Source organism: Coenobita brevimanus, chromosome 54 (assembly GCF_032717465.1).
Source record: "Coenobita brevimanus isolate Jiangsu-jjx chromosome 54, ASM3271746v2, whole genome shotgun sequence".
NCBI lineage: Eukaryota > Metazoa > Arthropoda > Malacostraca > Decapoda > Coenobitidae > Coenobita > Coenobita brevimanus.
Window position 1 is genome coordinate 8558607 of NC_137007.1, and position 22901 is coordinate 8581507.

The window sequence follows — 22901 nt, forward strand, 5'->3', positions numbered from 1 at the left end:
TATGGCCGCTACAACAAGCTACATGACAAGAGGGCACTACCTATCCCGGCAGGCAGCTTACCCGGGTGCGGAGCGAACTCACGAGACTTCGGTCTCTAGTCAGGCGCTCTACCACTGAACCACCATATCCTCATACACGTGTACAGTCGCCAAACTTCCACCTGGGCCACCCAGCCACGAGAGGTGGGTAACGGGTGCTGGCAACAGTGTATCTGTTCGTATGTACATGCTCGACGAAAGTTCGAATCATCAGCTCTCGTCTTCCGTAGTGAACCTCAGTCAAAGTTCATCCCAATAATCAGTCGACAATTTTTAGCTGATAGAATTTCAAAGGAACTTCTTGAAAGTATTGGATAATGCGAGTATTGAAAACAATAAGTAAAATAATCCAAAAGACCGCATCTTTACATATATATTTATAAACGTAGTCTCTTTCATTAATACATGATAAACCCATGGTTAAAAATTGTCTCCTGAATATTGGGGGGAAGGACTGTCGTGTAACCGGCCCTTACGGCTGAAATGTTGATACTGGTGTCTGTTCGTTTTGCATTTCGCCAGTCCTCGGCCGATCTCGATTAAACTTGTTGAAATACCATTCTTGATCCGAAACATGATCAGATAAGTTAGGTCATTAATTGTTACAGGATTACTCATTGGGCGGATATTAATTTAAACTAAGTAGGAAAGTTAGGAACTGTAGATGTCGGAGGTTGAAACTCGTTCGTTGAGGCAGAATACTGCCTCGAGTCAGCTAGTCAGTGTCATGAGTCTACCTTTCGTTAACAATGGAAAACCTAAGCATGTCATCACTTAATCATTGCGTGGATCTCTGTGCCTGCAGTGCAAACACGGCAATTGTTTTAATAGTTGATATATATTAAACATGTGAAACAGTACTGTGGGTGACGTGTAGTTAACGCTTCCGCCAGCCGATCCGTGTGACGTGGTTCCACCTCCGTCAGGAGAAATGGGTTTCTCCCATTAAACACCAAGCCAGTCAGCAACCAGCATCACATCCTCGCACCCCGGGCCTCGGTGACGGGCGCTAAAGCTCCTAGGTTCGTGGGATAAAAAAAAAAAAAAAAAAAAAAAAAATCATTGTTCCAGCCTGTATATTTTCATGTTCGTTATGTTGCAGTTACCAATCACATATCACAGGCAGTGGTAATATAAATGTCCCAACAATTCATGAATCAGTAAAATTGAGCTTAAAATGACTGGAAGCGTTTGCATACTGTGATGGAGAGGTGGTGTCTTCATCTTGCTGTAATGTGAGATAATGTTCGGTGAATAATCGATGAGCGTGTAAATGTGTGACCTCACACAGAAGCGGCACCGCTCACAATAAATTTTCCTTGTATTGTGTAATTCAGTCATACGTTAGACGAATGGACTATAAAGGTGTGCTATAATGATCATATTCATATGAAATATGATACGGTAGGTCATTACCATAACTGATATTAATAGCTACATTCGACAACATTATGCATAAACTCTGCCTGTTGAGGTGACAGTTTTTTTTTATCTCCTACCTCGTCGTGTTGCACCACAGAACACATGAAAACATCTGCCTGAAGTACTATCAACGAAGAAGTAAGCAACCGTTAACCATATCTGAACATCATCCCAGTGTTTATTGGTCAGTGTCATTCATGATGTGAATATGGCAGGTAATCTTACTTGTAACTGGACATAGATGTTAGGTAAATGTATTCGTCTTCAACTTATACTGTTAATGGTATCAAGTGATAACCCTGTGAAATGGAATTACTGATGTAAGGAGAGAGTGAGAGAGAAAGGCTTGGAGCGATTCCAGTATATAGTGCGTTAACATGTTATGGTAACAATGTAAAAACAACATAAAATAAAATAGTATTGTTAAAAATGTAAATATTTGGTAGATTGCTAATGGATCTGAAAAACTAGTTCGGCAGTTATCATTAGCGGTATGAATAACGTAACCCCACCCCCCTTCCCGTCCTGCGCCTGCTCTGGCCTTCACTATGCCAAGCTCCCCCACAGCTCTGCAACCGGCTCGACCAGTTGCACGAAACCGATCGCATGGAATTGTTGCGTGCCACAGGTTGCACGGACCAAGGCCAAATAAGTATAGTATAATATATATTATTGTATTATATATATAATAGTATATATTTATAATATAATATATATTACCTTATTATAAGATTAATATTGTCATATTTATTTGGCCTTGGTCAGCGCGACCTGTGGCACACAACAATTATCCGTGTGCCCAGTTTCATGAAACTGGCTGAGCCTACGGGAGAGCCGCCTTACTCCTGAGACATTGTTTCCTCACCCAACTCCGTACCCAGCCATCTATGGGATGAACTCTGACTCTGACGGAGGTTCACTACGGACGAAGAGTTGATGATCCGAACTTTCGTTGAGCATGTACACACGAACAAACATATACACTGTTGCCAGCACCCGTTACCCACCTCTCGCGGCTAGGTGGCCCAGGTGGAAAGTTTGGCGACTGTACATACTTACAAGCGCATTCTATTTATCTTTCTAAATACCTAGGCTGTTTTCCCTCTAACCGGGGGTAGCCAAGACAGGACGACACACTCATCAAAATACTCAGCCACACACACACACACACTTACTCGTATCAATACACAAAGGCAAGTGAAACAGGCAAGAGATATGGCCGGTATACAGAATTACCACAGCTCTGGTGTATGTGTCAAGTCTTTATAAAGTAGGGAACTCCCGGGTAGGGACTTGTGAGCTTTACGACTATAAGCCAATAGGCGGAGGGCAGTACGCTCAGCATCCTCCCAGAGCCATGCCTCGCTCACCACCCCTGGGATCTAATGGGTTAATGACTGGCAAACCTGTCAGTCTCTTGTATATAGATAGATAGATAGATAGATAGATAAATAGACAGATAGATAGATATATGGCCATAAAAGGAGAACACACACACACACACACACACACACACACACACACACACACACACACATTTTGCATTACTGTATAAATCAGATAAAATAGGCTTTGTTTCAGTGATTTACATTAAACACTGTTACTTTACCATGATCACTCTGGACAGTGTGCTTACCTACTATTGTTTTTGCAGTGGTGTATAAACTGGCCACCCATATCATCTATAGGATTAAAACTAGAACAGGATCCAACACTGAGCCTCATCATATCCCATTCATAACTTCTTTGTTTTTCTTATGTAAATCATTTTTCTTTTTTCCTCCTTTTTTTTTTTTTTCTTCTCTCCGGTGAGTCTTTACGTACACAAGGTCACTGCCTTTACCATTATGTTCATCTTGCTTTCATAAATTGTTTGTTTGGAAAATTTGTCAAGTGTTATCTGAAGCCAAGCTAGGTAATGACAACGTAATTAGAAGTGGTGCACGTGAGGCTGTCACCAAAGTTCTTTGCATAAAGATACTTGAAAGGAGGTGCGGAAAACATTTTGGTACAATATTTTTTTTTCTGGAAATTCCTAATGCCTTTGGATCAGATAATGTTTCTGTTAGATTATTTTTGCTGTCTACAAATGATGGGGTTAATTTTTGCGGCTAGTTAGAAGCATCTCTTTTAAAATAAAGAATATACATACTTTATCGTATACAAGAGGGTAAGCTTCATGTGTATGTTATAGACTGCAGGTATATGATTTTGCTCCATAGTTTCGGTTCTTTCTTTTCCCCGAGGGTTGAGGATAATCTTCGCGCAGAACTAGTGCCTTGCTCAAGCAATACATCGCGAACTTAATACAACCCAAGCATTCCACTTATTTCAACATAAACAATTATAGACTCAATAAGGCCACATGGTCCTTTTTTTTCTATTCTTGCTGTCTCCAGTGTAGGAATCCTCTCTTGAAATGGCATGATTAACCCTAGATAGGTAACCTTCATCCTGTGTTGACCATCAGGTAACCTAGGGTATAATCAACACCACGAAGGAAAAAAATTGTGGAAAAAAAGTTTTTATATTTATTATTTAAAATAATTGAATAAACTTTCACCTTTATACAATTTTTACTTCTAAAACCTTTATGAAATGAATTATGAATATATATTTTTGAAATTTGTCTAAAAAAATTTTTTTTTTAATCAAAAATATTTTGAAATTAAAATTTTTCGAAGTGAAGATGAGGTAGGTCCAATCCCTGTAGTGGCACAGATAGTTGAAGGTTGGAACCTCTTGTAGGCCAGAGCACAACCCACTAGGACACACACTAAATTCTGGAGAGGACGACAAAAAAGACCTAAAATTTACACAAGGTAATTTTAGGCATTTTTGGCTTCCTTACTTGACGTCCTTGGGGGTTGTGCTTTGGGCTACAAGAGGTTCCAGCCTTCACCTATCTGTTCCACTACAGGGACTGGATCTACCTCAGCTTCAACTTCGAAAAATTTTAATATCAAACTATTTGTGATTAAAATAAAATTAATTTCTAAAAGTATTTTCATAAACCAATTCATAAAGTTTTTAAGGGTAAAAAATGGTATAAAGGTGAAAGTTTATTCCTGTATTTAATCTACGATGATAAATGTACAAGAACTATTTTTCCATATATTTTTTTTTCCTTCATGGGGTTGATTCCACCCCGGGTTACTTGATGGGTCACCGCGGCCAGAAGGTTACCTATATCCTCTAGTGGTTCACTGTACAGGGGCCCCAACATCTATAACGCAATAATCAGTCTAATCAATTATCACTTTCACATTGTGTTTCACAAAAAATACAAAAATAAATTTACAAATCAAAGTATGACGTAAATGTAAAAAGTCATTAGCTTGGAAACCTAGAGTAGTTTCTACCCCAAAATTGCCTTTGGGCCCATGATCTAGGGAACCTATGGAGAGCGCAACTTGCCCCCCCTCCCTTCAATGATGTCTGAATGAACTATGAAGCTACTGAAAGGCCCAGCCCAAGGTGACATCTGGCGTCAGTATGACAAGCAAAAACTTGATTTCCTGGGGTAGAAAACACCCCAGGTTACCTATCTAGGGTTAACGAAGGCAGTATCCGACCTGTCCATTCCATTGTACCTCCGGGAAGCTAAATGAATTTGGAAACTCTAAGCAAAGTGATTAAAAGGTGTCCTATGAGTGGGAGTTATAAAACACAGTACTGTACAAAAGGGGCACCTCAACTTACCTGAGGTTCAGTTTTTTGGAAACCATGTCCATAATGTTCCCTGCCAGCCCAGTGAAAGTCAGCCGTTTGCCCCCAGGAGCCGTGGGGTCATCCACCATCACGGCCAGTTAGTACGGCAGCTTCTCCGACGCCACGATGATGTGCGGTCGGTGAGGGAACCTACTCAAGCAGAGAAAACAGTCTGTAAATAGCAGAATTTCACATGGTCGTATCGTACGTGTTACAGGGATGGCTCAATCTGCCGGTGTGGGCGTGGGTATCAGAGGGAATAGAAAATGAATGAATAAATAAATACTGCAGGGTAGATATTATAGCGCTAATAGCTGTCCTTGCAGCACACAAGAAATCGTCTGGCAGAGCGGAAACGAAGTGTTGCATATGAACTACCCTGTAATATTAGTAAACTTTTTAAAAATGAATTATTCAGAGACAGGCTATGTTTTTTTCTCTTTCTTTCTGATCACACTGTACTTTCTACATGCCATGATTTCATCTGCCTAACTCACTCTTTCCACCGTCAATTGTTGTTAGTAAAATAGAGAGTCTAATTCTGTAACTGGTAAAATGTCTGAATATAATCGTCTGCTGTTACCACATATAAACTGTGAAAGACATCACGAGACTGATGGGGTAGGTATTATATTTATGGAGTGAAAGAACAAGTGGAAGGAGTTAGTATACAAATCTGATTTAATCTGCTTATGAATGGCAATTATGAAACGTTACAAGAGGATGAGAAAAAGGTAGAATATGAGAAAGAAGTGGAGGATCGATTGGGTAAATATGAATTGGAGCAGATAGAGGACATGGAAGGTGTGTCCAAGACATTCACAGAAGAAATATGTGCAGCATGTGAGGTGGTGTGTGGGGTAAAGAGAAGACGACAGGGGGTGCAAGGAACAGCATGGTGGAATGAAGAGGTGAGACAGGCTGTGCCACAAAAGAAGGAAACATATAATGAATGAATGAGAAATAGGGACGTGGAAGAACTTGAGAGACGGAAGAGAGTGTTATTTGTAAAAAGGAAGAGAGAGGTGAAAAGATTAGTAACAGAGAGTAAGAAGAGAGTGGATGAGGAATTTGGAAGGAATTTGAGTGTAAAGTGGAGGGACTGTAAGAAAATGTTCTGGAAAGAGGTAAACAGAGTTAGACAGGGAGGCAGTGAAGTTAGTAGGGAAGTGAAAGATAAAAATGGTAGATTACTAGTGAAGGGAGAAAAAGTGAGCAGATGGGGAGAACATTTTAAGGAATTGTTGAACATAGAGAATGAAAGTAATGCAAGTATAAGTGGCTGGGGAATGGCTGGGAGAAGGAGGGAGGTGAGAAGACAAGAAGAAATCAGTATGATGGAAGTTGTGGAAGTAATGAAGAAAGTCAAAATGGGGAAAGCCCCAGGAATTGATGGTGTGTGTGGTGAAATGCTGGATGTGGAAGATGTGTAGATTGGCCTGGGAGGAAAGTAGAGTCCCGGAGGATTGGAAGTGGTATAATCATTCCCTTGTACAAAGGGAAAGGGAAAAAGAAGTGTGTGGTAATCATAGGGGCATTTGTCTTCTTAGTGTAATAGGAAAATTATATGGTAGGATACTTACTGACAGAGTTAGGGAAATAACAGAGGAATTAGTTGGAGAAGAAGAGGGAGGCTTTAGGAAGGGATGAGGTATTGTAGATCAGATATTCATTCTTAGGTCTTTAGTGGAAAAGTTTCTAGAGAAAGGAAAGAAGTTGTATGCGGCTTTCATGGATTTGGAGAAGGCATATGACAGGATGGATAGACAAGCATTATGGAAAGTATTAAGAATATATGGAGCAGGTGGGAAGCTGCTGAATGCTGCAAAGATTATGTATGAGGGTGCTAAAGCTGCAATGGGTGTGAGTGAACTGAGTGAATTTTTCTATTTCAAGGTTGGGTTGAAACAGGGAAGCATCATGTCTCCATGGTTGTTCAATCTGTACATGGATGGGGTTATAAGAGAGATACGAGGTAGGGCAGTGGATGCTGGACTGTCCCTGGTGAGAGAGGGCAGTGTTTGGAAACTTCCTGTACTGTTGTTTGCAGATGATACTGTGTTGTTAAGTGAAGACGAAAGGGAACTGCAAGGCTTTGTGGATGAGTTTGGGAGAGTGTGTATGAAACGCAACGTAAAGATGAATGTAGGGAAGAGTAAAGTTATGGTCTTTGAGAGAAGTGAAGTCAGTGAATGTACAGTGAGACTGGATGAGGAGGAAATGGAAAATGTGAGTAGGCTTAAGTACTTGCGTAGTGTGATGAGTAAGGATTAAAGTTTGGAGGGTGAAGTGCTTGAAAGGGTACAACAAGGAAGAAAGGTTGCTGGTTCCTTGAAAGCAGTGATAAGAAACAGGGAAGTGAGCATGGCAGTGAAAAAGTTACTGCATGACAGTATTGTGATCCCAGCTCCAACGTATGGAAGTGAAGCCTGGACGGTGTTGGAGGACACAAGTCAAGAGTGAGAGCATCGGAAATGAGAGGAGCCTGTGGAGTTACATGGAGAGACAGACTGACAAATGTGGATGTAAAGGAGCGTTGTGGTGTGGATGTGACGGAAGCGTTAGGAGAAACACACTGAGGTGGTTTGGCCATGTGGAGAGGATGGAGAGTGACAGACTGACGAGGAGAGTGTACGTGAGTGAGGTGGACGGAGAGAGAGGGAGGGGGGAGGCCAAGAATGAGATGGAGAGATGGAGTGGAGAGGTACATAAGAGAGGGGAGTGTGAGCTGGGAGCAGGGCAGTGAAATGGAGGGGGACGGGGCGACATGAAGGCGATTTGTTTGTGGTCACCCTGTACTGGATTAAGGCGTCTGACAATAGATAGATAGATACATGAATGGGCAAGAAGTTCCTAAATGATAACGTATTAATAGCTTTAATGTTCATGTAAAACAACAGAACCATGAACGAACAACCTTATTAGTAACTGCCGGTAACTGCTGTATAATATATATTCGTATCTCATCACCCAAAGCCCCTCACTTTACACTTTCAAAACATGGAACGTGGAAAATACTTTGGTATTATACGACAAACTCTTTCAGAAGGAACGGGAACATTTTTTTTTTTTTTTTTTTTTTTTTTAACTTATAGTATGTATTGCTATTACTGAGGACTCAACTTTCAAATGACTAAGCCGATTGACACGCCATGTGTTTTCTTGCAGTCCAGACGTAGGATTCTAAGGGCCGTTTTCACAGTCGTCCCCAATGCAGTCCCCAGTGGCCTACTTGCCTCCGAACACACGTTTTCGTTTTCACAGTCGCCCCCAACCAGCCTTCCGAGGCCTCTGTTGGGGACGGCATTCGGGACGGCCCGAACAAATTACTGGAACATTCTTGGGGGACCTGCAGCCTCCCCAACAGACAGTCCCGAAAGTAAAAAAGTAAAAGAATAATTACATGTAACATATTTTCATTATTATTTCAATATTATATACCCAATGTAATATTACTGGGGTAAAAAACACACCCGGTACTGAAAAAATATATATGTTTGTGTATTTTTATGAGACTTTCTACTATGTATCCGAATACTAGCCTTTCGCAGACGGGTGGAGGCTCCACAATAAACGGACCCGAAAGAAATACGAGAATGGTTGTCTAATGCATATTTTCATGAAAATTCTAATATCTGTTGCCCGACTTAAAAGTTGATATAGCTAACACCCCGTTTAGAAAAGAAAATGTTCATGTATTAATAGTATATCCGTTAATAAACCACACCATCACTCATTGGACGTTATACATGTTACTTCATGGTTATTTTTACTTAAGCCTTTTTTTACAGTACTTAACATTCATCAGCATTCAGCTTAATTCCGATTTCAAGTAGGAGTGTGGTGAGGTTGCCGTTAGTTAGCTCTTCAATCCGATGACGTTTCCTGTTCGTTATTTTTGCTTCATTCTTGCGGATATCTTCACTCCTGAATAAATTAGTAAGAATTGTGTGAAGTGGATGTTCCAGCCATGTTATTTATCACATTCATTACATTCCAATTTCTAAATATTCTCTACATATGGAAAGTGTTTTCGCCATCCAGAGCTACCAACCCTACCGCATAAACACAGGCAGACGTCCCCACGTTAGTAAGCTCCCGAAAGCCATTCGGAGGGACTGTGAAATCCAGAGGTGCTTTTGGTTCAGGGCCGACACACGTTCGGGCCCAGAAGGTTAGGGACGACTGTGAAAATGGCCATAAAATATTTACGATCATTTCCCTGTCATAACATAGACTTGTTTTCGCAGGAAGAACTAGACACATGGAATGACAGTATCCTGTTCTTTCCTTGTTTTTTTTCTTTTTCCTGCAAAAAAATATATGTACGCCTATGTATTATTCAATTACAATATTTCTCACGTAACAAAGATTTTTTTTCCTAGAAAGAAAAAGAGAAATGGGAAGGCCCTGCACTCTTCTTTCTTTGTCCTTCCCAGGATTACATATCACGGTTACGTCAGGGCCTTGAGAATCTCACTCATGGAAACCTTACACTACGCTAAACATCCACGCTTGATGGCTGTCAGCACCTATGCAGGTGAAGTGACGACTGTGGCGACTTTCATTCCGCTAAGTGCAGTCAGTCCATGCATATGTTCTGTGTATAACAGCGCCAAGCAACGAATGCATGGATTTTCCCATGTACGATCTCATTCCTTTTTTCATCCGGAAGTAGTTCCTAAATGAGCAGACTACCCGAATATTGATTGCAGTGCATGCTTTTGTGTGTGAGTGTGTGTGTGTGTCTGGGCAAAGGCTCAGGGCCTATTTCTTGGGGGCAGTTGCCTATCCCAAGGCCCAGTAGTCCTCCTACACCTCCACATGTCACCACTTCGGCGCTAACACCCACCGTCCATATTGAATACATGCTAGGGCTGTCTCATACAGGACTGGTGTATTGGTATTAGCGGGGGTACTTTTACGACATGTCGGCGGGTCATCTGGTAGATCAGGAAAGTCTGCTTTTAGGAAATTCAAATCTTTAAACTGTTCCCTGCCCCAGCCGACATTCGATCCTGGGTCCATTAGGACTGCAAGCCGCCTCTCTACCGATTCAGCCACCGCCTCTTAACTAGCCCTAATTTTCCTTGGCAGATTAATTCACGACTCTTAAAAGTAATATAAGACGATATTATGTGTCTACATTTCTTCCACTATAGTCAGTTTCTTTTCGTCTGACGGAACTAGCCGACACTTACAATTTCAATATTATGCCGTGGTTACATGGAACTCAGTGAGTTTAAGTTGTAAGGTAGTAACAAGTCTCTTTGGTTACTAGTCAAACCTAACCTCCAGTCTAACTTCACCTGGCCATCAACTCACCTTAATGGGGTTTGGGGTCTTCGTCACGTTGAAGGAAGCACGCTGTAGCATCGTACTCTAGTGTTACCCAAATGCTACAATGTAGCATTCAGGATTGAGAGATGGCAATTTTAGGCCAAGCTGGAGTAAGAATAATGTAGTTTCACTGTATCGTAAAAGAAGAAGGATTAGGATTAATGGCTGTCGACTGCATGAGGGACATAAGGCAGCCAGTCTTTCTTACTACGTTTCCGTCTTTCCCTGCGTATGGCCAATAATAGTTAACATTACATTAAGATACCCAGCTGTTCTGCTGGGTGAGGAGGAACTAGGGTGGATGATTATTATTATTATTTTTTTTTCGTTTCCAGGTTAAAGTCAAATAGCCACATGAGGGCCACAAAAGACAGATGATCTTCCACCAGATCACGAAATGCAATGTTTAAGTTAAATAATCCATGTCACAAAGTCACTTCTAAATATGTACAGAAAGGGTAAGAAGAACTTGTCCAACAAATCTTATGGCTGGTTATGGGAAACGATGCAAGACCTCGCGGTTGCGGTTCGAGTATGCTTCCGATTACAGCACAAAACTTTACCTTAAGTACTGTGGAAAGAGTTGTGGCGGTGATGTGAGAGACAAACCTCCAGTAGTAGTCCATATCGCCACCTGCAGCGGCGGGGCGTCTGGTTCACTGTACGGCAACATCGAGTATACACTGAGCCTGGACATCCCATCCCATGAGCGCTTTCGTTCTGAGTCACAGTCAGTATCCCGTGACAACTATATTCACCTAAGGATACAATTTTTGAACTGCAGGGATTATATATAGAAACCATTAACCTCTTTATTGCAAGAAGTCCCCTTAAGGTAATTAAAATACTTTTGTAGTGTATGGAATTATAGAAAAAATAAGTACCCAGAAAGAATAGGTTAAAGCCCACACTGATTTACCTTTGGCTGGAGTCTTGCGTTGTTGGAACTTAAATCATTATCATTTTAATCACTGCTGTCTACAAAATCGCCTGGTTGTAGGAAAAAGTGATATATAAATGGGCAATACTTTTATTATGAATGCAGCCAGAGTGCATCTTTTTCATTATATTTCTGTTATTTCTAGACATTTTTTTCTAGTTAGGAAGAATCCGTAACAATGAAGGCGTCAGTGAAGGCTATATCAAATCCTTATGGTTCGAAAGACTCCTAAACCGAGTAAAACTGACTAGTAACAGTAAAAAAAATTATGAATGACGTACTTGGGGTGAAGGGATGGTGTGTTGATATTTGCTCGGTCAATTCAGTAATGTTAGATAGGGATGCGCATTATTTTACCTGACATCTGCTGATCTGTCGCAGATGATCGCCACGAGAGATTTGGTGAGCGAGAATGCCTTATGAACGTGATGGATGGTCTGGAATTGGTAGAGGGGGAGGCGAGTCAAGGCAAGCAGCTTGACTGGCCCGATCTTGAGAAAATGGTTCTTGAAGGAGGACTCTGCAAATTCGGCCAGAAAGTCTGAGTTATCGCTCACCACCACCACCGTCACATACCACACCGTCTCCCACATCTGAGGAGGGCAATAGGTTTTGTTGTTTAACCAGTACCAACGAGCAGTATATATGGAGGATTGTACTGTACTACACCCCTTTGCCGATTCTCATGTGCTGTGGGAGTGGCTCAGTCTGTTGATAATGTATGTGGGAGCGGGTTGCCTATGCACTGCGTGCTGGAATTCCGTAGCTAGTGCCAAGCTGTCTTTATTTACTGCAATGTATTTTTTTTTATAAGCAGGATAGATATTAATAACGTTGATTGAGCCATCCCTGTAACACACGAGAATTAGCAAGGAAGGTGTGGTATAGGAACCATCCTGTAAATCTGTCACAAAAGACTACTACTTATTGTTCAAGTAGTATCAATCATATGAACCTTAAAATCAATGTGATGTAGTGATATCAGTGGTAAGGGCTTTACCTTGTGTGTTTCAGCCAGTGCCCAATTGAGCCAAGGTTGTGTCATATTTTGGTTCCTTCCATTGTTCTCAAAAACACTTACTCCCCAACGTACCTCCAAGTTAAAATATCCCTGAAAGAAAGAAAGAAATAACTGTTCCGCGACCAAGGCATCATCAGATTCACTCAGCTGAAAGTAAATCTTAGGAGAGAAATGGCGTTCAATTTCCTCAGTCACAGCAACATACTATGTACACTGTGCATCCTCAACTCCTGGCTCTAAAGCCCTCGGATCCACGAATGATTGTATGAGAGAAAAACATTCAAGAAACCTTTGGCTCTGTACTAAAAAGCTATTCCAGGGGTTCATAGAAACTCGATGAACTTTCGCTGATCAGAGAATGCACAGAAATATTGTTATTCGTAGATGGGTGTTAGAGTGGTTGGGTATTTGAGCAATTTTGCGTGCTTGCTTTGACCTGTCAGGTGAACATGATATTTCGATGGCTTGTACGATGAGTGAGGTAATGTATAACCTATATGAATGTGCTCGACTTGAGATTATGTTTGAAAGTCCTTCATCTTTTGTTATATCCTGTTTCTCTTTCTGAAACTCCCTATAATTCAATGTATTCATGGAAAAAAGGTTATATTGATGATGATGATGATATTTACCTCATAGTAGTATTCAGCGATAGTCTTTGATTTGTTAAAAGGGGAATAATTGATGATAGTTTCTATTGCTCAATAACGAGTAAGGCTCAATGATAATTGAGCAACATTTGGTTATTAAATGAAGTTGTGCAGCTGCAAATATTTTTTCCTATTTCAAAGTTTAAGTGGTGGAGCTGCCCCTTTCCCGTTTACCTCCATAGATATACTGAGGGGGAAATTATCATACTTTCCACGGTCTGGTGAATATTTTCTTCATGGCTGATTTAGCACCAGAAAATTAGTTTTTGCGGGGCATACACAATACTTCCTTGGCTTTCTAAAGGTTTGTTCTGTGTTATAAACCGGAAATGAAGTTGATAGTATGAATTAATAACATCTCCTTAATAATAATAATAATAATAATAATAATAAAAATAATAATAATAATAATTATAATTCCGTTTTGTTTCGTTTTTGAAGGCTCCAACATGCTCGCATGTGTTGGCCTTGGTCACGTAATGGCGCTCTCCATGGTGCTCAATCTCTGGCAGCTTCCCTATTCAGTTCCTTATCCCTGAGGTCAAACTCAATGACCTTGACCCAGGTCTTTTGTTCTACCTCTCACGACCCTATCCCTAACATTAACACGTCTCACTTTCTGCACCCAATTATCACCCCTCATCCTCTCCACATGCCCAAACCATCTCAGTCTACCTCTCCTCATCACAACACCAATACACTCCAGTCCCATCCTACCCCTAAGCTCTTCTATCGTAAACCTAGCCCCCCCAGGCCTAACACTCAGGGATGCACTGCACATCCACCTAATCACTTTCCTTCCTGTATGTCTGAGCCCACGAATGTCCTCTTCCTTTACTGCCCAAGTCTCACTACCATACAGCATTACACTCCTACCACATGCTGCATACATAATAATAATAATACAGTAAAACCTCACTATAACGGACTAACTGGGGCCCAAGCCATTCCAAAAAAGCGATATTCCGATAAAAGAGATACCTGGACTTCCCCCTGCTAACCCAGACTTTTTCCCACACTGTACATCAGACATTAGTCCAGATGGCACCAAAGGTTTTTAAACTGTTTTCGCTACCACTGCAGTACTATACCGTATTAAACATTCAAAACGATAATCAAATGGTATAATGTATACAGTAATCCCTCCACTATCCGATGTAATAGAGCCAAAGGCATGTCGGGAAAGTGGTCCGGTCCGGAAAGTGGGCCCTGCCTGCTGGACTGGTACTTATGGACCCTAACCCAGCCTAACTTTGAAAGCCACTTAAATAACTCCCTGCCGGGGAGGCCTTTGTAACTGAAACAGAACAACATTTCGAAACACTAAACAGTACACCCATCACAAACATCAACACCGCTGTGCACACTTTCAATACAATCATACAAAATGCAGACAAAAGACACATCCCTAGAGGCAACAGAAAGAGACACAATCCCAACTTCACAACAGAAATTCAAGACCTCATCAGACAACGGGACACACTGCAACACTCCCCAACACCTCATACACAAGACACCATACAACAAATATAAGAACTCAACACTCAAATAAACAGTAAAATATCAGAACAGCAAACACTAAACTGGAAAAATTACCTCCAAACACTTGACCACAAAACAAACATCAGCAAACTCTACAAAACACTAAACAGCATCACACTTTCCAACAGCAACACCACACAATCACACGCTGCCATCACAACAACAGACACCATACCCTCAAACAAACACTCTCATCAATCACTTTTCACGAGTCAGCCATCTAACCCCCCATCCGGAAGACCGACGTATCATCAGACATAAGAGACAGTTCCCCACAGACCCAGACTATGCACCATTCACTTACAACCAGACGAAGCACATCATTAACAACCTCAAGCACTCATCTGCCTGCTGCTGACAGACGGCTCACCCTGGGCAGCATCCATGGTAACGTTCAGCATGCCTTGGTACATGAAGAATAAACCGGCAGAATAGTTGTGATGGTATCAAAGCCACTTATCCAGTAAGAGATTTGCCTTGTCTGTTTGGACTGGAGAATAAATAGTACCCATTTGAACCCCACATGGAGTGTGACATGGGTCTCCCGTCATATCTTCAAGGTCTCGTTTCAAATTCTTATCATTTGTTGTAAAGGGAAATGTTTTGATGATTCCCCTTCATAATGTAATAATTTCATCGTAGGATACATGTGGCATAAAATGAGCGGTCGGCAAACGTGTACTCCTGCAAAGCACCACAGAAAACATTCGAAGCAATGTTCTATTTTGTCCCCTACACTCTTTAATCTATACATGCACGACATACCTACACCCCACACACCACAGATACACATAGCTTCCTATGCAGATGATATAACACTTACATGTACACACCAAAACTCAAAGCTGCACACATCATTCAACCTTACCTCAACACACTACACGAATGGTTCACCACAAACAGGCTCAAAATAGCCCCAGCCAAATCTACAGTTACTCTTCTCACAAACTGGACTGCAGAACACAGTCACATCCCACACCTCACCATAAACAACACTCCACTACCCCCCCCAAAAAAAAAAAAAAAAAAAAACACAAAATCCTTGGTGTAACATACAATACATCAATGTCATTCAAACAACACATCACAAACATTAAAAATAAAATAACACCAAGACTCAATGCTTTGAAGTCACTTGCCCATACAACATTCGGACACAACAAAGAAACCACCACTACAGTATACAAACAATACATACGTTCAGTGATGAATTATTCAAGCCCTGCCTGGGCTTCTAACCTGACCAAAACACATTACAACACTCTACAGACCATACAGAATAAGGCCCTAAAACTAATCACAGGCTGCACAGCTACTACACCCACAGACCACCTATATCAAGAAACCAAAGTCCTCAAGGTCAAGGATCACCTAGACATGAGAGGCACCCAGTTTCTTGCTGCAGCCTCCACAAACCCACAACATCCACTACAGTACATGGCAAGTGCAGCACATCCACCCACACCAAGGAACATCCAAACAACACCTGCAGCACACGATACCATACACAAATACTGTCATCTCTTCCCCTCGCCCACCTCAGACCAGCTTTCAGAAGCATATCCACACTCAGTTCACTCGCCGCTCCAGTCATTCACTTAATGACTACTCAAAGCTGCATGCACGGCCTCCTGACATACACCCTTCTGAATCTTATCTTCCTCAGGAGGACAGGGTCCACCTGGCCAGGCTGAGATGTGGGCACCATCCAGCCCTCTTAAGCTACCAGAAGAGGCTGGATGACTCCGTCGCTGATGCCTGTCCAGGATGCAACACAGCACCCCATACTATTAAGCACATTATGGAAGATTGCATTGCACACAATCACCTACGCCAACAACACAACATACACTCTTTGAGAGCTCTGTGGGAAAGCCCAGTCTCGGCCATGGCCTTCCTAAGGGACTCGGGGCTGTTCGGCCAGACTGCCTAGGGAACAACTACTACTACTACTACTACTACACCTGAAGCACTTGAATCAGTTGCCATTCGTTGCCGGATGTGGATATATAAACTGTCTTTTTGCAGAAATATTTCATTTATGTTAAACCCAACAACAGCATTAAAAGCCTCGTGAAATTCTGATTCGAGGCAGGTTGCTCAATAGAACTGGTCGTGGGCAAAGTTTGACCTATAAGACTGACAGTATTTTGTATTCATTTTTTATAGTTCAAAAGATGTTATTAATTCATACTATCAACTTCATTTCCGGCTTATAACACAGAACAAACCTTTAGAAAGCCAAGGAAGTATTGTGTATGCCCCGCAAAAACTAATTTTCTGGTGCTAAATCAGCCATGATGAAAATATTCACCAGACCGTGGAAAGTATGATAATTTCCTCCCTCAGTATATCTATGGAGGTAAACGGGAAAGGGGCAGCCCCACCACTTAAACTTTGAAATAGGAAAAAAAATTTGCAGCTGCACAACTTCATTTAATAACCAAATGTTGCTCAATTATCATTGAGCCTTACTCGTTACTGAGCAATACAAACTATCATTATTCCCCTTTTAACAAAGCAAAGACTATCGCTGAATACTACTATGAGGTAAATATCATCATCATCAGCATCATCATCATCAATGTAACCTTTTTTCCATGAATACATTGAATTATAGGGAGTTTCTGAAACAGAGACAGTATATAACGAAAGATGAAGGACTTTCAAACATAATCTCACGTCGAGCACATTCATATAGGTTATACATTATCTCACTCATCGTACAAGCCATCGAAATATCATGTTCACCTGACAGGTCAAAGCAAGCACGCAAAATTGCTCAAATACCCAACCACTCTAACACCCATCTACGAATAACAATATTTCTGTGGATTCTCTGATCAGCGAAAGTTCATTGAGTTCCTATGAACCCCTGGAATAGCTTTTTAGTACAGAGCCAAAGGTTTCTTGAATGTTTTTCTCTCATACAATCATTCGTGGATCCGAGGGCTTTAGAGCCAGGTGTTGAGGATGCACAGTGTACATAGCATGTTGCTGCGACTGAGGAAATTGAACTCCATTTCTCTCCTAAGACTTACTTTCAGCTGAGTGAATCTGATGATGCCTTGGTCGCGGAAGTTATTTTTTTCTTTCTTTCAAGGATATTTTAACTTGGAGGTACGTTGGGGAGTAAGTGTTTTTGAGAACAATGGAAAGAACCAAAATATGACACAACCTTGGCTCAATTGGGCACTGGCTGAAACACACAAGGTAAAGCCCTTACCACTGATATCACTACATCACATTGATTTTAAGATTCATATGACTGATACTACTTGAACAATAAGAAGTAGTCTTTTGTGACAGATTTACAGGATGGTTTCTATACCACACCTTCCTTGCTAATTCTCGTGTGTTACAGGGATGGCTCAATCAACGTTATTAATATCTATCCTGCTTATAAAAAAAAAAAAAAATACATTGCAGTAAATAAAGACAGTTTGCAATTTATTATGGAATTCCAGCACGCAGTGCATAGGTAATCCACTCCCATATACATTATCAACAGACTGAGCCACTCCCGCAGCACATGAGAATCGGCAAAGGGGTGTAGTACAGTACCGTCCTCCATATATACTGCTCGTTGGTACTGGTTAAACAACAAAACCTATTGCCCTCCTCAGATGTGGGAGACGGTGTGGTATGTGACGGTGGTGGTGGTGAGCGATAACTCAGACTTTCTGGCCGAATTTGCAGAGTCCTCCTTCAAGAACCATTTTCTCAAGATCGGGCCAGTCAAGCTGCTTGCCTTGACTCGCCTCCCCCTCTACCAATTCCAGACCATCCATCACGTTCATAAGGCATTCTCGCCACCAAATCTCTCGTGGCGATCATCTGCGACAGATCAGCAGATGTCAGGTAAAATAATGCGCATCCTTATCCAACGGTGCTTAATTGACCGAGCAAATATCAACACACCATCCCTTCACCCCAAGTGTACGTCATTCATACTTTGTTCTTACTGTTACTAGTCAGTTTTACTCGGTTTAGGAGTCTTTCGAACCATAAGGGTTTGATATAGCCTTCACTGACGCCTTCATTGTTACGGATTCTTCCTAACTAGAAAAAAATGTCTGGATATAGCAGAAATACAATGAAAAAGATGCACTCTGGCTGCATTCATAATAAAAGTATTTTAACCTATTGGCCATTTATATATTACTTTTTTCTACAACCAGGCGATTTTGTAGACAGCAGTGATTAAAATGATAATGATTTAAGTACCAACAACGCAAGACTCCAGCCAAAGGTAAATCAGTGTGGGCTTTAACCTATTCTTTCTGGGTACTTATTTTTTCTATAATTCCATACACTACAAAAGTATTTTAATTACCTTAAGGGGACTTCTTGCAATAAAGAGGTTGATGGTTTCTATATATAATCTCTGCTGTTCGAATATTGTATCCTTAGGTGAATATAGTTGTCACGGGATACTGACTGTGACTCAGAACGAAAGCGCTCATGGGATGGCATGTACAAATTGTCAATATGTCCAGGCTCAGTGTACTGTATACTCGATGTTGCCGTACAGTGAACTAGACGCCCCGCCGCTGCAGGTGGCGATATGGGCTACTACTGGAGGTTTGTCTCTCACATCACCGCCACAGCTCTTTCCACGGTACTTAAGGTAAAGTTTTGTGCTGTAATCGGAAGCATACTCGAACCGCAACCGCGAGGTCTTGCATCGTTTCCCATAACCAGCCATAAGATCTGTTGGACAAATTCTTCTTACCCTTTCTGTACATATTTAGAAGTGAATTTGTGACATGGATTATTTAACTCGAAGATTGCATTTCGTGATCTGGTGGAAGATCATCTGTACTTGTGGCCCTCATGTGGCTAATTGACTTTAACCTGGAAACGAAAAAAAAAAAAATAATAATAATCATCCACCCTAGTTCCTGCTCACCCAGCAAAACAGCTGGGTATCTTAATGTAATGTTAACTATTATTGGCCATACTCAGGGAAAGACGGAAACGTAGTAAGAAAGACTGGCTGCCCTATGTCCCTCATGCAGTCGACAGCCATTAATCCTAATCCTTCTTCTTTTAAGACAAGGTGAAAACTACATTATTCTTACTCCAGCTTGGCCTAAAATTGCCATCTCTCTATCCTGAATGCTACATTGTAGCAATTGGGTAACACTAGAGTACGATGCTACAGCGTGCTTCCTTCAACGTGACGAAGACCCCAAACCCCATTAAGGTGAGTTGATGGACATGTGAAGTTAGACTGGAGGTTAGGTTTGACTAGTAACCAAAGAGACTTGTTACTACCTTACAACTTAAACTCACTGAGTTCCATGTAACCACGACATAATATTGAAATTGTAAGTGTCGGCTAGTTCCGTCAGACGAAAAGAAACTGACTATAGTGGAAGGAATGTAGACACATAATATCGTCTTATATTACTTTTAAGAGTCGTGACTTAATCTGCCAAGGAATATTAAGGCTAGTTAAGAGGCGGTGGCTGAATCGGTAGAGAGGCGGCTTGCAGTCCTAATGGACCCAGGATCGAATCTCGGCTGGGGCAGGGAACAGTTTAAATATTTGAATTTCCTAAAAGCAGACTTTCCTGATCTACCAGATGACCCGCCGACATGTCGTAAAAGTACCCCCGCTAAATACCAATACACCAGTCCTGTATGAGACAGCCCTAGCATGTATTCAATATGGACGGTGGGTGTTAGCGCCGAAGTGGTGACATGTGGTGTAGGAGGACTACTGGGCCTTGGGATAGGCAACTGCCCCCAAGAAATAGGCCCTGAGCCTTTGCCCACACACACACACACACAAAGCATGCACTGCAATCAATATTCGGGTAGTCTGCTCATTTAGGAACTACTTCCGGATGAAAAAGGGAATGAGATCGTACATGGGAAAATCCATGCATTCGTTGCTTGGCGCTGTTATACACAGAACATATGCATGGACTGACTGCACTTAGACAGTGGAATGAAAGTCGTCACAGTCGTCACTTCACCTGCATAGGTGCTGACAGCCATCAAGCGTGGATGTTTAGCGTAGTGTAAGGTTTCCATGAGTGAGATTCTCAAGGCCCTGACGTAACCGTGATATGTAATCCCAGGAAGGACAAAGAAAGAAGAATGCAGGGCCTTCCCATTTCTCTTTTTCTTTCTAGGAAAAAAAATCTTTGTTACGTGAGAAATATTGTAATTGAATAATACATAGGCGTACATATATTTTTTTGCAGGAAAAAAAAAAAAAAACAAGGAAAGAACAGGATACCATCATTCCATGTGGCTAGTTCTTCCTGCGAAAACAAGTCTATGTTATGACAGGGAAATGATCGTAAATATTTTAGGGCCATTTTCACAGTCGTCCCTAACCTTCTGGGCCCGAACGTGTGTCGGGCCCAAACCAAAAGCACCTTTGGATTTCACAGTCCCTCCGAATGGCTTTCGGGAGCTTACTAACGTGGGGACGTCTGCCTGTAAGTGATGCGGTAGGGCGAATAGGCTCTGGATGGCGAAAACACTTTCCATATGTAGAGAATATTTAGAAATTGGAATGTAATGAATGTGATAAATAACATGGCTGGAACATCCACTTCACACAATTCTTACTAATTTATTCAGGCGTGAAGATATTCGCAAGAATGAAGCAAAAATAACGAACAGGAAACGTCATCGGATTGAAGAGCTAACTAACAGCAACCTCACCACACTCCTACTTGAAATCGGAATTAAGCTGAATGCTGATGAATGTTAAGTACTGCAAAAAAAAGGCTTTAGTAAAAATAACCATGAAGTAACATGTATAACGTCCAATGAGTGATGGTGTGGTTTATTAACGGATATACTATTAATACATGAACATTTTCTTTTTCTAAACGGGGTGTTAGCTATATCAACTTTTACGTCGGGCAACAGATATTAGAATTTTCATGAAAATATGGATTAGACAACCATTCTCGTATTTCTTTCGGGTCCGTTTATTGTGGAGCCTCCACCCGTCTGCGAAAGGCTAGTATTCGGATACATAGTAGAAAGTCTCATAAAAATACACAAACATATATTTTTTTTCAGTACCGGGTGTGTTTTTTACCCCAGAAATATTACATTGGGTATATAATATTGAAATAATAATGAAAATATGTTACATGTAATTATTCTTTTACTTTTTTACTTTCGGGACCGTCTGTTGGGGAGGCTGCAGGTCCCCCAAGAATGTTCCAGTAATTTGTTCGGGCCGTCCCGAATGCCGTCCCCAACAGAGGCCTCGGAAGGCTGGCTGGGGGCGACTGTGAAAACGAAAACGTGTGTTCGGAGGCGAGTAGGCCACTGGGGACTGCATTGGGGACGACTGTGAAAACGGCCCTTAGAATCCTACGTCTGGACTGCAAGAAACCACATGGCGTGTCAATCGGCATAGTCATTTGAAAGTTCAGTCCTCAGTAATTGCAGTACATATTATACGTTACAAAAAAAAAAAAAAAAAAAAAATGTTTCCGTTCCTTCTGAAAGAGTTTGTTGTATAATACCAAAGTATTTTCCACTTTCCATGTTTTGAAAGTGTAAAGTGAGGGGCTTTGGATGATGAGATACGAATATATATTATTATACAGCAGTTACCGGCAGTTACTAATAAGGTTGTTCGTTCATGGTTCTGTTGTTTTACATGAACATAAAAGCTATTAATACGTTATCATTTAGGAACTTTTTGCCCATTCATTTATCTGTCTATCTATTGCCAGACGCCTTAATCCCGTACAGGGTGACCACAAACAAATCGCCTCCATGTCGCCCCGTCCCCCGCCATTTCACTGCCCTGCTCCCAGCTCACACCCCCCTCTCTCATCTACCTCTTCACTCCATCCCTCCATCTCATCCTTGGCCTCCCCTCTCCCTCTCTCCCCGTCCACCTCACTCACGTACACTCTCCTCGTCAGTCTCTCACTCTCCATCCTCTCCACATGGCCAAACCACCTCAGTGTGTTTCTCCTAACGCTTCCTGTCACATCCACACCACAACGCTCCTTTACATCCACATTTGTCAGTCTGTCTCTCCATGTAACTCCAAAGGCTCCTCTCAGATAACTCATTTCCGATGCTCTCACTCTTGACTTGTGTCCTCCAACACCGTTCAGGCTTCACTTCCATATGTTGGAGCTGGGATCACAATACTGTCATGCAGTAACTTTTTCACTGCCATGCTCACTTCCCTGTTTCTTATCATTGCTTTCAAGGAACCAGCAACCTTTCTTCCTTG

At 41.5% G+C, this 22901-nt stretch overlaps 1 protein-coding gene across 1 annotated transcript; it reads right to left on the reverse strand.

The window, feature by feature from the left end:
* Positions 1–5248: 5248 nt before the first annotated feature.
* LOC145400997 (uncharacterized) lies at positions 5249–19373 on the reverse strand. Its single transcript, XM_080273355.1, has 4 exons — positions 19176–19373; positions 11810–12045; positions 11076–11201; positions 5249–5322 (listed from the first exon to the last, which is right to left on the reverse strand). The coding sequence occupies exons 1-4, from the start codon at positions 19371–19373 to the stop codon at positions 5271–5273; spliced, it is 612 nt and encodes a 203-aa protein (XP_080129481.1). The 3' UTR covers positions 5249–5270.
* Positions 19374–22901: the final 3528 nt, after the last annotated feature.